The sequence below is a fragment of the Carica papaya genome, chromosome 6, assembly GCF_054855325.1.
Source record: "Carica papaya isolate Zhongbai chromosome 6, ASM5485532v1, whole genome shotgun sequence".
NCBI lineage: Eukaryota > Viridiplantae > Streptophyta > Magnoliopsida > Brassicales > Caricaceae > Carica > Carica papaya.
This window is the reverse complement of record NC_142314.1, coordinates 1,789,723-1,807,061: the sequence shown is the minus strand read 5'-3', so window position 1 is coordinate 1,807,061 and position 17,339 is coordinate 1,789,723. Positions and strand designations below refer to the sequence as shown.

Here is a 17,339-nt window from a genome sequence, read left to right as displayed (position 1 = left end):
ATGGAAATGATCGATCGGCAAAAATTAATATCAGTATATGTTGCGTTGCGTAAGATTTAGATTATTGCATTATGAACTTAAACAACATTATTCTTTAGCATTAATGAATCGGTGTCTATTCTGATATCTGTTGCAACAATTTTTATAAAATAAAAAAAATGACTCTTTGCGAGTTTATAAAGGAGAAACTTTTTTTATAAAAAATATTAATATTTTTCTCTCACGTTGAGTTAAATCATAAACAGACTTGAATTTTAAAGTGTGAAAATTACTCAAAATTTTAATAGTATAAGAGAGAAAACAGAGACAACCAAAAGCATCAACAATTTTAAGAATCGTTCTCCGTGAATAGAAAAGTAAACATCTTATCTTATTGTTTATGTACTAAAATCTGTATTAATTTACTTACAATCACAAAAGTGAATGAGTTAAATCTTAATTCGATTCGATTAACGTTTAATTTTATTTGGTTTACTATAATAAGAACTGTTAAATTTTAATAAATTTTAATCATATTGTTAGTTTTGATAGTCTTTCTTTTCTGTCGGTAGAAAATATATCGATATTTATTTTCGTCGTAACTTTCAAGAATATGAAGCAAAATAAATCTCAGAATTTAGTTGAAGAAATTTATAGTTACGATTATAACTACCTGTAATTATTAATTCGATATTTAATGTTAATAATTTTTTTTAAATATTCTTTAACGTTATAATTAACATCTACAATGTAATATAATGGTAAATATTTATTTCTTTTTAGGCAAATTAAAGTTTAATTATCTAATTGTTTTAGACAAATTATTATTTTGTATAAAATTATTATATATAAAAAAAGACACGTGACAATATCTTATACTATATCAATAACGGTAATAACTACCTATACGGCTTTCAATTCCTCTTGCTTGCAGGTTGTCTGGATTTGGAAACCCCCAATTGCATTTCCTTCATCGATCATCATCCCAATCCGCCATTGAAGAGCAAATTGCCCCGGCAAAATCCTTTTATATGCTGCAAAAGTCAAGCGTTTTGTTTCAAATTTCACTAACAAATCAACTAACTCTTCAGAGCTCATTCATTAATCACTTTTTACATGGTTTGTACGCGACAATTTTTGGAGTTCTCTTCTTCGGGTTCAAGATTATGGCAGATTTGGGATCTGGAATCGTCATGAAGCTTTTGGAGCGAATGAATATTGAAGAAAATGAAAAGGACGGTGAATTGAAACCTCTGTTATTGCAAGTAAGGAGTATTATTCCTGTTTTATCAGAAAGTGGTAATTTGTGGCCGAACAAGGGATTTTTCTTGAGAGTTTCGGATTCGATGCATGCAATTTATGTTTCTTTGCCTCAAGAAGAAAACGAGATTGTTTTGTCGAACAAATTACAGCTAGGGCAGTTCGTATATGTAGATAAATTGGAGCATGCTTACCCAGTTCCAATGATCAAAGGCCTTCGACCACGTCCCGGCCGGCTTCCTTGTGTTGGGGATCCCATAGATCTTGTCAGTAAAGAAAGAATCGAGAGGTTTTCTGGAATTCGAGATGGTCTGAAGAAGTCAACGGAGCAGAGTGCTGATAATGTTAAGAGAGCAAGAGTCAGGTCTCGCTCGATGATTGGTGTGTCAGAGATGGATCTCATGGAGCGGAAATATGGAGGACAAAACACGAAATGTGTTCGACAGAATGTATCTGAGACTAGCTTATCAAGAAATGCACCAGTTTTTATCGATAAAGAGAATGATGATTCGGAGTCTGTAGTGTCAACTTCATCTAGGAGAAAAAGCTGGATTGGGTTGCCATTGGCAACTTCCAGTAGAAGGGAACACAATATTGATAATGTTAAGAGGCCGAAAGTCAGATCTCATTCGATGCTCGGTGTGTCAGAGATGGATTTCATGGAGAAAAAATGTGGAGGAGTCATGAAAAGTGTTCGAGAAGATGTTTATGAGACTGCGCTATCAAGAAATGCACCTTTCCTTGTTGATAGAGGGAACGATGATTCAGAGTCTGTAGTGTCAACTTCATCTTCTGCAAGGAGAAAGAGCAGAATTTGGTTGCCATTGCCGAGTTCCAGCAGAAGGGAATCCTTAAACCCGGTCAAGAGAAGGGAATCGTTAAACCCTTACAAGACTGGGTTGCCATTACCAAGTTCCAGCAAAGGGGAATCTTTAAACCCTCTCAAGAGAACTGAATCGTTAAACCCCTTCAAGAGAAGGGAATCATTAGATCCCATTGCCATCAAACATGAGATCAAATCAGCTGCTCGAAATCGAACAGGCTGTGTAAGTGTTTTTAGTCTTTCAGATTCTTGCTTTGCCTGTGTGGTTGGTTTTTTCTTTCTTTTTGGTTTTGACTTGGCTTTCTCTTCATAGCATTGTCTAATTCCTGGAAAGGTATCAAATTATCATAGAATTAAAATATTAGTTTTCTCAGATTTTCTGACTTTCCAGGTGGCTCTGCTTCCTCCTATTCATAGTCGTGATGGCTATGATGATAGTTCAAGATGCATAACAAGGAGAAAAGAAATGGATTTATCCCCACAACATGTGAAAAGCTCAAGCTCTGTCAGGGGTGACAAAATCTCTCTGCCAAGGAGAAATCACGACGGGTCCTCTGAACAGGCGGCTTTGAAAAAGAGTAGGAAGGAAACAGAGATTTTATGGGATTGTCTGCCTTCAACACTGATGAATCTTGGAAAGGTTTATATCTTGGCCTACTTTATTGAAATCAACATAAAACAATGTGATATACTGCTGTTATGGAAAGTTTACAAGCCTCTAAATTATGATTTAGGAGGTTCAAAGGCAAAGAAATAGTGCTTTCCTTGCTGCTGTTGAGTCTTTGCAAGAGGCTTCTGCTGCTGAGAAATTACTGAAGTGCCTGAGGTTAGAAAGTGCATGCCTGTGGCTCTACATAAGTAGAATCCGTTATATTGATTTACAATGCTTAAAATCTTGTTTGTTTTACATATGTTTCATTGCAGGGTAGAATAGTTGATCTAAGACTAGAAAATTTATGGAACTATAGAACTTTGTGTGCTCCAGTATGTTTCTTGATTTCATAAAAATTAAATACCCGTAAAGGGTATTTCTTTCTCTTATACCCAGCATACATGCAGGCGTAAACATATATTTTGTAACTTAAAAATGGGTTCATATATCGTCTTAAAACATTAAAAGGTTCATAGATATGTATATAGTGTTTGACATAAAAATAGGTTCAACACTTACGAAGATTGAAAATTCTTATGATTTTCAATTTTGTTTACGGTGAAATTTGATTTGATCTCTCTTATAGAATAGGTAAACATTGGTGGAACTGTGTCTTTTTCTGTTCTTCAATTTTGAGTTTAATTATTTTATACTGGAACAATATTGTATTCCACTAATCCTTGCACCCACAAAGTGCAAGGTGGTTGAGTTTAATCGTAGATCATCACAAATTGTGGGTGTACATCCGGGAATTCAAGCAATATGTTTCACTCTAAATTGGAGTGAATTTCAAATGCAAATATCCACAAACAGGCATATTAAACTGGGAGAGTTAACAGGTGAAATAGACATTGTTCAAGGCCCTAATTGGCGGTTCTAAAAGATTGGGAAGATGTAAAACTGTAGTTAGGAATAAGTATCTCTTGAAAGTGATCAAAAATAAATATATATGGTGTGCTAAACAAGTTTCATCATCTAGCTAGTCAAGGAACTTTAAATAAATCTCGAATTCGACCTAATTGAAACGTGTAGTGTTGTTTAATTGCCTAGAGAAGCTCCAAGAGTGGGTGGGATCAACAAATCTTGCTCTCAAGTCAACACTTTCACGGGGAGAGAATATGTAGCTTATGCAATTTACATAGATAGGACCCAGTATACTTCAATTTCTGCTCCAAGTTTTCTGCATAACATCAGAAGTTGCTTTTATCTAAGTTGTAGCTTACATCTGTCTGATGTTGTTTTCTGGTTTTTCCCAGTGACTACTCGGAGCTTCAGTTGGGCCAAGGGGATGCTAAGCAGCCATTATCATTTAACAGATTTTTCATTCTGCAAGAAAACTTAGCTCAGAGTAGAACAATTGTTCAGTCCTTAACAAACATTACGCCGCCAAGAACATACAATTCAGGATCAAACAACCCCGATACCATCAATGATGCAATAAATGTAGCATTGGACAGGAAGAGGAAAGCAGCCTTTTGGATTCAAGCAGCACTGGCATCTGATCTCAGTCCAGTCTCTGTCAAAACATTTACTCCCCAAGTGGAGGCTAAAAATGGATCAGCAAAATCAAAGAAAGCAATTAACATTGCTGATACAAATGACACGAGTGCCACATCCCATTTTGAACAGGCAATGGAGCAACAACCGGAGTGGGTGAAGGGGAGAGGTTTGAACAGAGTTATAGAACTGGGGAATTGCCTGCAAGAAGAGTGTGGATCATGGTATTTTGCTCACGTTGAAGAGTATCTAGATGAGGTGTGTGGCGACTTGATTTTCGAGAGATCGAGTAGCCAGATAGCCGAAACAATGTACCAGATCAAGAGAATAAATGACTGGTTAGATTTGATGGTGAAAAGAGAAGGATGTAAAGGGAAGCCTCCATTGGAAGATGCTGAAATGTTAGAAGCTTACGGGAGGATTAGGAACAAGATATATGGGATCCTTCTGAAACATGTAGAGAGAACTGCCAAATTGAATTTGGAAAACAATAAAGCAATTCGTATTTGATTGACTATCATGGATGGATTAACTCTCTAAATTACAATTAAAATCTTAAAACGTATTTAATATTTAGAGATATATGTTCTCTACATATATATGTATATACGTATGTATGTATGTATGTATGTATGTACATAAACGTTAGCAAATTGAAGATGGGGGTGATCCGTGGAGTATATGTAACGTGATGCCTCACGGACGGTACGTGATTAGAACTTTATATAATAAGTTATCTTTAGAAAGAGACAAATTATATATTATAAAATTATTTATATACACATTATTTTTTTTTTAAAAAAATTTATTGATATGACATGGTCGGACCAATCAGATTGAAGCAAACATGACGTGGACCAATAATAATAATATCTAAGAGTTTCCAATGAATAATCATAGGTCGGATTCAACATATGTATATGTGTATGTGTGTATATATTGAGTGAAATTGTAAATATATATATATGTTTTTTTTTGCAAATTTTTTGTTTTTAACAAAATAATATATATTTTTTTCTAATATACTGTAACTGTTATACTTAAAATTAATAATAAATTAATGTTATTATATGAATAAATATGGTGATAAAACATGTAATAATACATATGATTATTAAAAACAGTGAATTTGGGAAGATACAAGCACCTCAAAATAAATAAGAGTTGGTGAAATTTTATTTTAAATTTTTATGATATTTTTTATAATTAAATATATTTTTGTATAATTATATAATTAATTATTTATTTATTATTTGCTGTCTCTAACTATTATTTGTTGTAATATATAATTATTAAATATATTAATTTGATTTTACATAATTAAAGAATAAAATAGAGAATAAGAAATTAATTGAAGGGTAATTAAGGAAATTTAAAGAGGGTGGTCCATGGTTATATATATATATATATATAGATTCTCCCATACAAAATAACAAATTTAAGCAAACACGTTTACCTTGTGCTATAAATTAATTTAATAAATCTCATGGATAGAATCGTGACTCTTTACGCTTATGCCTTTTGAAAATTAAGAACCTTATTTATTTATTTTAATACTAATAAACCAATTAAATTTAATTGTGACGTTTCTGTGACAATTACATTTAAGCTTAAAGTATTAAATTAGTTTTTTCAATTTTATAATTTCATATCTATTTTTATTTATTTATTTAGAACAATTTAATCTTTTATAAAAATATTAAATTTAAATATTTTAAAACTAATTTTATAATAATATTAATTTGAATAATCTTGAATTTGAGAAATCAGTTTTTATAATATTACACTATCTAATCAAGACAATTACATTTAAAATAAAAATATATAAAACGTACTATTTGGTTTTTGAAATATTGTTGATATTATATTTAAATTAAAATTGATGTCACTGACGAAAAGAGAAACCAGTTGAAGTTATTACCGTTAAAGAGTTTTAAAGCCAACATGATAACTACGTGGCTGTCATGATAGTAATTTTTGTTGAATGATTTACGTAGTCATCAAAGAGAATTTTGATGCGTGAAATTATACTAATGTATTTTTTATTTTCTCCAATGATTAAAAAAAAAATAAAAAAATAAAAAAAAAAAAGTAAAAGGGAAGAAAAATTCAATTTGGTTAAGAGTAAAAATCTAATTAGATTAACTAAATGTGATTATCATTTATTTTTTAAAAAATTAAATATGATTAGTTTACTTAAAGGTTACGTAAAATATTACATTATATAATTTAAATTATAAAATAATTACTGAAGATTAAAAAATTAATTACGACAAAGCGATTTCTCAGGCTGCGTGATTGTTTAGAGGTTGAAGTCAAAACTATTGACTGGTTTTTACGCTAAAAAAATTATAAAGAATTATTGGGTAAATTATATAATATATAAATTGTAATTAATTAAAAAATTAATAAAATATAAATACATAAATTTTATCTCTATGTAATATATATGTATATATAATTATAACTAGTAAATTAAAAAAAAAAAATTAGGAAATACTATCTGATTTCATGTTAGTTTTATATTTTAATAGTAATTATACATTTATTTTTGTGGATTAGATAATTACTTGTTGAAAGTAAAAAAGAAAATAATAATTATAAATAGTAATTACTTTTTTAAATGATTAAAAAAAAATTAAATAAAAATGGTGATGCTTAATTTTTACTTGAGTCTTTCAACGCCTGATGGAGAAATAGATATTCCAGGGGGAAAAAATAAATAAATAAATAAATAAAATAACAGGAGGAGGGAGGAGAGAGAGAGATTGTAGGGGAGTTTTCTTCAGAGTTCTTCTTCTTCTTCTTCTTCTTCTTCTTCTCTCACACAGTCTTATTATTATCACACGGACAGACCCATTTGCCGTCTTCTTCTTCACGCGATAGGGGGAGTACGAACAAGAAAACAAAAAGCACAGTTTGTGTTTTTCTTTTTTATTTTTTGCAAGGGAAAAAAAAAACATAAATTTCTCTGTAGAAAAGTGAAAGAGAGGAAAAAAGAAGGGGTAAAATCGGGTGATTCATGGTTTGGGAGAGACGGGTTTGCTCTCAAGTCTTGAATTTGAGTGATCGCTGAGAAACCCGTAATTTATTTTCTAGGAAAGAGTAAAGGGGGGAGGCAAGAAAAATGGAGCTGGGTCTGGAGCAGAAGTCAGTGAGGAAGCAGTTTCTAGGGTTCTTCTTTTCGTTTTTGTTGCTCTCCGTGGTGCCGATTTCGATGGCGAAATTCGTGGTGGAGAAAAACAGCTTGACGGTGACATCTCCTGAGAGGATCAAGGGGACCTATGATAGCGCCATTGGTAACTTCGGAATACCTCAGTACGGAGGAAGCATGGCGGGAACTGTTCAGTACCCTAAGGACAACCAGAAGGGCTGCAAAGAATTTGATGAGTTCGGGATATCGTTCAAGTCCAGACCTGGAGCTCTCCCTACCTTTGTTCTGGTCGATCGTGGAGGTAACCGCTCTCTAGTTTGACTCTTAGTCTGAGATTTGGGGTTTAGTTGACTGGTTCGGGGTTGATCGAAGGGGCTAGAAATTCATTGTTTTGTTCTTTGTATACCAAGTTGAAGATTTGGATTTGGGGAAATAGAAAACCCTTTTGTTAAATCTGAATAATTTCTCGTGTTTCTCGCAATTCTAAGTCTTCTATGATGTTGAGATTCTACTTGTTTGACCTCCATTATCACCAGTTTCATTGAATTTAAGGTTCAGTTACCTCGGTTTTGGTTTACTGAGCCGTCTTCTTGGTTACTGGATTGATTTTCTTGCTCTCATATCGTCTTGTTCACAGATCACGAATTGTTTTTGCAGTTTTCAGCTGTTTTATCTTCTGTAGATTTGGGATTATTGACTGGGTATACTCTAAGTTAGGTCATTTTCATTATTTGGAGAGTGAACCGTTCTTTAGTTTGATTAATTTCTTTATTTTGAATCGGGATTATTTTCTTTTGATTTATTTGAACTGTTTACGGTTGAAAAAGCTTATTTCCTCTCTCTTTGGATTTTGATCGAAAGTCCCTTTGAAATCAAAATATTAGAAATTTAATTGATTCGAGGAATTACCCTTCAGTTATCATTATTATAGTGGCTTGAGGAATTGCCATTCAACTTTTGAGATATGACGGTTTTTATTGTTAACTTATTTGGTTGACAAAGGACCCATTCGTCAAGTTAACTTGTATAGAGTCTGTTTCTCTTTTCTTGATTTATTCTGGAGGTTCCACTTTGGATATTTTCTATTGTTATGGGGGGGCTTGAGGTTATCTTGGCTTCTAGGTTTATGTTGAAGGTCGAGGAAGCAGTTGTTTCCTTTGGTTGATAGAAGGTGTATCCCATTCAAGAATTGCTATTCTGATTGTTCGTTTTGGATTTTGAAGTTTAGACTGTTAGCTTGATTGAGGTGTGTGTTTTTACTAAATTTAGATTAATTTTCTTATTTATTATTAGTCTTCTTACGTTCTAATCTATTAAAGTGATGTCAATTTTGTCTGCTTGTGATTGATTCAGTCAGTTATTAGTATGAAGTACGTGATGTCCAAGTGGGGTTTGTTTACTTGATGATAGCTTTTTAATCGATTCTGAATTTTGTATATTTGGTAACGTTTCTTCCATTAGGCAGTTTCAATATACTGCCAGAGTTGCTTTTGCTTGATTCTTTGGTTCTAGCATTGGATTTCTTTTCCTGCCTTAATTATATTTATGGAACTAGTAGTTCATTGGGAATGAAAATTTTCGTTCATCTACCTGCGACCTTTATCTGCTTCAATTTTTACCAAATGATATCCCTGTTTATGCTAAAAGTTAAGGGCTTTATGAATTTAAAAGAACAAGTGTGTAGTGTTTGCTCTCATCAACTGGAGCTTGTTCTGCTTTGCAGATTGTTTCTTTGCTTTGAAGGTCTGGAATGCCCAGAAAGCTGGTGCTTCTGCAGTTCTTGTTGCTGATGATGTTGAGGAAGCTTTAATAACCATGGACACACCTGAAGAGGATGTTTCATCTGCTAAATATATTGAGAATATAACAATACCATCGGCACTCATTAGTAAAAACTTCGGTGAGACATTGAAGAAAGCAATTAGTGGCGGTGATATGGTGAATGTGAATCTTGACTGGAGAGAAGCCGTTCCGCATCCTGATGATCGTGTGGAGTATGAGTTGTGGACCAATAGCAATGATGAATGTGGGGTTAAATGTGACATGTTGATGGACTTTGTCAAGAACTTTAAGGGTGCAGCACAGATACTTGAAAAAGGTGGTTACACTCAGTTCACTCCACATTATATAACTTGGTATTGTCCTCAGGCCTTCACTTTAAGCAAACAATGCAAGTCCCAGTGCATCAACCATGGAAGATATTGTGCTCCTGATCCTGAGCAGGATTTCGGCATAGGTTATGATGGAAAGGACGTGGTTATTGAGAATTTAAGGCAGCTCTGCGTATTTAAAGTGGCAAATGAGAGTGGGAAGCCATGGATCTGGTGGGACTATGTGACTGATTTTCAAATCAGATGCCCTATGAAGGAGAAGAAATACAATAAGGAATGTGCTGATGCTGTCATCAAATCTCTTGGTAACAGTTCCATCATGCATTCCCTAGAAAGAGAAACAGAAAGAGAAAGATACTGTTGATTTCTCAAATTTATTAATTTTAAATGTTTGTTGTCTCCGTGCAGCGCTGGATGCCAAAAAAATTGATAAGTGTATGGGAGACCCTAATGCCGATACTGACAATCCAGTCCTGAAAGAAGAACAAGATGCTCAAGTAATAAAATCATATTGATAACTTTTATGCAGTTACTATTATGTTTTTTTGTGTTTGGAAACTGCAGCCAATAAATTATTGATATTGATTTTGACAAAACATTTTCTTTAGATTGGGAAAGGATCAAGGGGTGATGTCACCATCTTGCCAACCCTTGTTGTCAACAACAGACAATACAGAGGTTAGTTTTGTGTTTGTACTTCTTGGACAGAAATTCGGATGTTTTCTTTCTAAAATATATGCGTGCAGGGAAGCTGGAGAGAAGTGCTGTTCTTAAGGCTATCTGTGCTGGTTTTGAGGAGACAACTGAACCAGCTGTTTGTTTGAGTGGTGGTAAGTGTTTTTGTTAGAAAAGTTATATTCCGAGTCTGTGATATTCATGGATGACTTGGGGGCTATATCCTGATTTTGCATGTTGATACTTTTTGTCTTCATCCCAAAAAAAAAAAAAAAAACTGATGCAAGTGAGAAACATGCTGGTCACTAGCTCAAGAACCTACTTTAGCCAGAACCTGCTCCCAGTAATGGCTTTGTTCCCGAGTTACATTTGTTCTTGATATGACTTTGTTGACTGGGGAAATTTTATTTTATGTGGCAGATATGGAGACAAACGAGTGCTTGGATAGCAATGGTGGTTGTTGGCAAGATAAAGCTGCCAACATTACAGCCTGCAAGGTACATATTAAAATTTACATGTTGGAAGTCTTTAATTTGTGATAAAATTGATTGTTGCACTCATCTATGCAGGACACTTTCCGAGGGAGAGTATGTGAATGCCCCCTGGTTGATGGTGTGCAGTTTAAAGGAGATGGTTACAGCCTTTGTGAAGGTAAAATGTTATTTTGAACTGTTTACTTGGATAATATGTAAACAGGGAAGTTATGTTAATCGGTGGAGTCCTTGTCCAACACTGGAGATGACAAGTGGTTTATATTAACTGGTGTTTAGCTGTGTCAGTTGTTTGCCAATGTGGCACCTTAGAGCCAACAGTGATTTATGTGTAGTCGTATCTGGCCTATGGCAGGTAGGTCTTCGAAGTAGATGTATCATAGATAGGTTGAGCATATATTTCTTACTCATTTACTTTTGATGCCCCCTCAGCTGACAGACTAAGAAAATTATTTTATGAACATGTTTAACATCTGTTCAATAACTGTGACCGACAGAGGGAGCTATGCTTTTATTTTGTTCATGGAATTGTTGCATATAATATTTAAGCAATTGTTCTTTTTGGTCTTGAAGCAAGCGGGCCAGGGAGATGCAAGATCAATAATGGAGGATGTTGGCATGAAGCCCGAAATGGACATGCATACTCTGCTTGTCAGGTTAATTATCTTCATGGATTTTATCTGTTTTCCCCTCATTGAACCTGTCTCTTCATTTATTTGGGGAAAAAAAAGGTTAACCCTTCTCTACATAAATGCAAATATTTTCATATTGTTGTCCCTGCTGTGAATAGGATAGGGAAGATAAAAAGTGCCAGTGTCCTCCAGGGTTTAGAGGTGATGGAGTCAACAGTTGTGAAGGTGAGGAATGTGCATTATCTACTATCCAGCTGCATTTGAAAAGACAAAATAAGTCGCTTTTTTGGAAATAAGCATGTATAAGTTTGAACCTGATGGGATGTAACGTTGCAGTCTGGCTGTAGTTTTATTTTAAGAGAATGACAAAACTGTAATGCTAACACTGGTTAGCAACGTCAATTATGTTCATCGACTCTGAAGAAAGGATGACTGCATCACTGCTTACGTCTTGTCTAAATATCTTTGTCCTGTACAGATATCGATGAATGTAAGGAGAAGAAAGCTTGTCAATGCCCTGAATGTAGCTGCAAAAATACGTGGGGAAGTTACGAGTGTAGTTGCAGTGGAGGGGACCTGTTGTATATCAGAGACCATGATGCTTGTATAAGTGAGCTCAACAAATCAAGATTTTGGACCAAAATTACCTGCTTAGAAAGATGGGATATATGGTGGTTGTATAACCTTTGTTCTGTTACATAATTGCAGGCAAGAACTCGGAAGAAGGAAAATCAGCCTGGACTGCGGTTTGGGTCATTGTAATAGGCTTGGCTATTGCTGCTGGTGGAGCTTACCTTATTTACAAATATAGATTAAGGGTAAGCTTAGAGAATTACATCCCCTCTATTGCCTCCATTTCTATAATAAGAAAATCGGTGGATTCAACTTTTATTGCCCAAAGGCGATGTCTGTTCCTGTTTAGGCATTACTATCACAGATAAGGTCCTCACTTGTGATAATTGTTAGAAATCATGCAGTTGCATTTTAGCATGTTTTTGAACTGGAACCGTATATTGCTGCACCAGCGTATCTCGTAGATTATTATCTGGAAAAAAATCTCCTTTGAAATTATCGTTTTAAGCTTAAAAAAAGGCCTTTATAGGCAGTTCAGTATTGTTTTAAGCTTGCACATGTTGTTGATAGGGTCCTGACTATTTCTTATTTAGTCTCGTTCATAGACAGGCTTTGATGAAGCTTCTGAGCATGACTTTGTTTGTTTTCAAGAGAAAATGAAATATCATTGAAAGGCACCAAGAGGTTGCTGCCCAAGATCAAAATAAGATTGGAAACTAGAAAATGCTCCTGAGCATGACTTGTACTTTCTGGCTGCTGCTACTAACTGAATTTTTTTGGGTCCTAAAAAATATGTATTGTTGTTTTTGCAGTCCTACATGGATTCAGAAATCAGAGCTATAATGGCGCAGTACATGCCTCTGGATAGTCAACCCGAGATTCCGAACCACATGGGTGAGCAGCGTGCATGAAAAGCAGAACCCACACAAGTAATCCATGAGGATTTCAAGTGAAGTGATGATGTTGGATGTGGTATGCCCGTGTCTATTTGGTCGATTTTGAGCGTGGATCTTGAATTTTCAGTACCATGTATAGACAATAAAACTCCGGCAGATTAGAAAAGGAAATTGTTGTGTTATTTATTTAGGACTCTGTCTGCCTATTAGTTGAAAATTTAGAGACTTAACAGGGGCAGATCATAAGATTTTACTTTCGAGTTCATGAGATGTTGTTTTTAATTTATATGGACGATCTATAATTCACGAGAAGCCAACATCACGCTGGATATATATATATTTTACTTCAGAGTGAAGTAGAATTAACAGTTTTTATCCATACTAGGAAGTATTCGATTGTGTTTGTTGAGTAATGCTGTGTCAGTGTCGAGTTGTGTTTGCCATTCTGTTGATTTTCTTGCTGGCATTACCAACAGGTACGTTCTTGGCGGTAGTGAAATCTTGATTGTAAATCAGATATATGAGTAGGCATAAATGATTTGAAAGATGTGTCACGAACCTGATACGTGGTTCGGATCTGGAAGAAAGACGAAGAAAAAGAGAGAAAGTCGAGGGAGAAAAAGAAAGAAAGTTGAAAGTCGCGGCGAGATTTAATAGAGAAATATACTCCGATTTCAGTAGTTTTTCTCGATTCATCTGATCCAAACTCTATTCGGTTAATGAAAACAAAGCACTCGTGATTTTCTTATGTTGATTTTTGGATGGATTCATGGTTTTTATTAATTGAACGTGTTGGGGTCATGCAGATTTTATGATGAAGATGTTCATATAATATAACTCTTTATCTCACTGTCATTTATATATGTATATGTCATCTTTTCTTTTTATTATTGTTATTGCTCACATGCATGTACCGTAGATATAAGATAAAATAAATGTACGTACATGTATGTAATTCTATCATCTGTTTTCCCTTATGATTCATGTATGTAATCATCATAACTATATCATCATCATCATCATCAAAGTATATATACTATATAAAATGGGTAATCAATAATAAATCAAGTAAACTAGCCAAAATTACTTTCGTCAACCTACATGACTTGACGATTAAACATCTATGGTATCCTATAATATAAATATAATAGTTATATATTTTTTACTATCCTTACTAACTCACTGAGATATTACTACGATAATATGTGTATATGTGTATGTATATATATGTGCTAGAAACAGTTATACTCGATTGTTAATTACATACTTATTCGCATATTGAAAAATATTCAGGAATTTCCGCGCTCCAAGGGCGTATTCACAAATTCACTTTTTAAAAAAATGAACAACTCGATTAGCCATTTTGATGGCTGTATATATGTATATATACATATATATATTTATATATATGGGGGTAAAATTAAACTGCAAGAATAAGGTGCTTAAGTGGATTTTCAACAATATCTTTCAGCTCTCTCCAGAATCCCAATTATACAGAAGCAAATCTTCTATAAAATTGTCTGTCAATGCATGACTTTAACAATAAAGTGCTTATATATATATATATGTATGTATATCGAATAATCTGGTCAATTTTCATGAGTGTTTATCATGAACATGATGGTTATACCAGAAAATTTCATCTACTTGTGCAAATTAAGGAATATAGTACGATTTTATGGCAAAGATCACTTGTTTTTTCATATAACATATTAAAAATATATATATATATATGTTTAGCAGAAACTTCCATCTTCAACCATCATCTTAAGGTACTGGTTATCTTCAGATCAAGTCCTATGTCCATTCCATTGTATGCAATAGGTGCATACATCCATAAATCATCAGAGCTCAACAGCTGCAACAATTAAAACAAGATTTAGGAATACATATATATATATATATATACACACACACATATATATATCATCAGTAAAACTTATAACAAATTAAGATCATTTGATCAAGTGGGTTTTTATTAATTATTATTAGTAATTAATTTATTGATTCGTATCAGTGTAGCAAGAGTGACCGGATCAGTTTCTCACCTTAATCTGGAGCTGCAAAAATTTCACATAATGGACAGCTTCCTCAAGCATTGTGCTAATATCAACCTGCAATATATTGTTGATGACCCGTAACTTAGATTTTCATTCACAACCCAGATTTAGCAGATCCTTATATAAACGTATATATACATATATCTATATGAACATATATATAACCCCCAGAATTTCCACCCATGTTTACCTTTGTTCCATTTGGGACGAGGCTCTGCAAGATCCGCAATCTCTCATTTATCCTTTCTCTTCTTTTCTGTAATACAGAGAGCAAAAAATTTATTCATATATATTTTACTACTACACATATGTTTATATATATGAAAAACATAGTATGTAAAGATAGTTACCCTAGCGTAAAGGCTTTGCGGGTCAGTAGCTGCACCCCTGTTGGCTCTTGTTTTGCCATTCACGTTAAGTGCTGCTTTCCCTTTAGAACTCAAGCTTGATGTTGTTGTTCCTCCATTGATCTCCTGAGACGAACCATTCGAGTCATCTTCCTCAGAGCAGCAACTGCTCGAGCTCTGCTTGTAATTATTATTCCCACCGCCATTAATGTCTTCTTCCTTGTCGCTAGCGGTTGACACACTGCTCTTCTGGTTCTTCTCCTTCTTCACTCTCACATTCCTCTTGCTCTTCTGAGCCTAAAGTAATAACCTTTATTTAGTCACACATATATACAAAAACTTGTAATTATATCAATCCCTACTTAACTAAATGAACAGCTGAATCAATGGCACCTATATAATGGGTGGTGGGTTTTGAGTTTGGTGTAAATGTATGCGTATATCTAGGGTAATATATATATATATATATATATATATACACAAGTTACTCACATCTGCTGGAACTCGGGTCCTCTTCTTGGAATTCTGTGTAGGATTATTAGTGTTGTGGGGTGGTACAATCATGATCTGTGATTCAGATTTCTGCTGAGATCTTTTGTCATCAAGAAGAGGTTGTCCATTATTTTTACCGGAAGAAATAGGAGTAATCTCGTCGGCATTGCCATGGTCACAGCTCATGATCTCGAGGTTCAACCAGTCATGATTATCAGCTTGATCTATTAGATAAAAGTTACTGTTCCCATCTATGTTGTTATTGTCATTATTTTCTTGATCTCCCATGCAAAACTCCATTGGCATGGAACCACTGCTACCAAAACTGTTGGCTAAAATCGGCATGTAAAAGCCCTCGTTCATGCTTGAAGAAGAAGAAGAAGAAGGAAAAACGACACTACTATTATTACTACCACCATTAAAATTAGTATTAAAACAGAAGGAAGTTCCATGAATGGCCGCAGCTTCTTCGAATCCCGCCATGCTCATTCTTGATCCTCCATGGCCAGCCACCATGTTCATGGGGTCACCTTCCCCGGCGCAGGTTCCTAGCAACTGAGCCAAGAAATCAGCTTCCTCAGTGGTGTACATTCCGCTGAGAGAGCTCCATTCCCCCTCTGCAATGGCACCCATTGATTCCATTTTCTCTTTGATGATCAGCAGTGGAGAATGTATATATTAGGGTTCTTGTCTGTGTTTTTGTTTTAAGTCAGATGGAGATTGTAAGATGGAGAAGCTCGATTCAAAAGGGTTTGATCGATGCTTGAAGAAGAAGAGGAGGAGGAGACATATTTATACCCACCAGGTGGAAAAAAAATGTTCTGAAAATTAAGCATATAATTTTGTTTACATATAACAAAAACATACAATCGATTTGATACATAATTTCTTATAAAAATTAAAAAAAAAATACCAATCATTCAATAAAAAATACTCAATCTTTATCTAATAATTTAATTCTTGCCACACTTTAAAAAAATTATTAAAAAAAATAAAATTAAAAAAAGGGTGAAGTACAACTCAGAGATAGACTAAGTATAGGTTATAATAATTGGGATTTAAAATAATAGAGTACATAAACAAGCTCTTTCAGCAGCATTAAACGTTCCCTTAATTAATTAATTAGTAATTAATCAGGATTATTCCAATTGATGAGATCAGTCCAAATATAATTTGATACAGGTGATTAAATTGACTTCTTACATAAGATATATCCAACTTGATTATAGTTTTTAAGAATTCATATAGATAAAATGTCTTGAAAAGATTGAGAGAAATATAAAACGCGGAAGAATTTAATCTCAATAATGAAAATTGATCCAATATTCGTATTAGTGTTAACAAATCGACACGGAAAAAAAAAGTGCATTTTAATTATCAGGAAGACTTATTTGCCGTAGCGTCTAAAAAATTTGTCAAAATATATTTTAAACTTGAAAAATCTTAAAATTTCTTTATAAATACTATTTCATTAGTAATTATTCAAATTTACCAAGCCAACGTAGATTGATCTACTTTTAGAATCGTTGCGATTGAGAATTAATTTTTGTTATGCAAAGTCTTGCTTTTGAATGAACTTATTATTCAAAAGTGTTATTCAGAACAGGGATATAAGTAAGCTCATTGAGAAGAACTAATCTAACTTTATGCATATGCATCAGATCTATGAAGATATTATTATTATGCAAGAAAATCAT

The 17,339-nt window shown here is 33.8% G+C and overlaps 3 protein-coding genes across 3 annotated transcripts; 2 read left to right on the top strand and 1 right to left on the bottom strand.

Moving 5' to 3' along the window:
* Window positions 1–881: 881 nt before the first annotated feature.
* On the top strand, window positions 882–4,728 carry LOC148253185 (protein CORTICAL MICROTUBULE DISORDERING 6). The gene is made up of 4 exons (XM_088221836.1): window positions 882–2,285; window positions 2,454–2,702; window positions 2,797–2,888; window positions 3,971–4,728. The coding sequence occupies exons 1-4, from the start codon at window positions 1,011–1,013 to the stop codon at window positions 4,719–4,721; spliced, it is 2,367 nt and encodes a 788-aa protein (XP_088077962.1). The 5' UTR covers window positions 882–1,010; the 3' UTR covers window positions 4,722–4,728.
* Window positions 4,729–6,955: 2,227 nt separating this feature from the next.
* Window positions 6,956–13,122, top strand: LOC110810414 (vacuolar-sorting receptor 3-like). The gene is made up of 12 exons (XM_022036583.2): window positions 6,956–7,666; window positions 9,089–9,781; window positions 9,885–9,973; window positions 10,085–10,154; window positions 10,223–10,306; window positions 10,572–10,648; window positions 10,721–10,802; window positions 11,216–11,298; window positions 11,433–11,499; window positions 11,753–11,884; window positions 11,983–12,092; window positions 12,660–13,122. The coding sequence occupies exons 1-12, from the start codon at window positions 7,339–7,341 to the stop codon at window positions 12,756–12,758; spliced, it is 1,914 nt and encodes a 637-aa protein (XP_021892275.1). The 5' UTR covers window positions 6,956–7,338; the 3' UTR covers window positions 12,759–13,122.
* A 1,383-nt stretch (window positions 13,123–14,505) lies between these two features.
* LOC110810427 (uncharacterized) lies at window positions 14,506–16,459 on the bottom strand. The gene is made up of 5 exons (XM_088222184.1): window positions 15,643–16,459; window positions 15,154–15,447; window positions 14,994–15,059; window positions 14,792–14,857; window positions 14,506–14,601 (listed from the first exon to the last, which is right to left on the bottom strand). The coding sequence occupies exons 1-5, from the start codon at window positions 16,282–16,284 to the stop codon at window positions 14,506–14,508; spliced, it is 1,164 nt and encodes a 387-aa protein (XP_088078310.1). The 5' UTR covers window positions 16,285–16,459.
* Window positions 16,460–17,339: the final 880 nt, after the last annotated feature.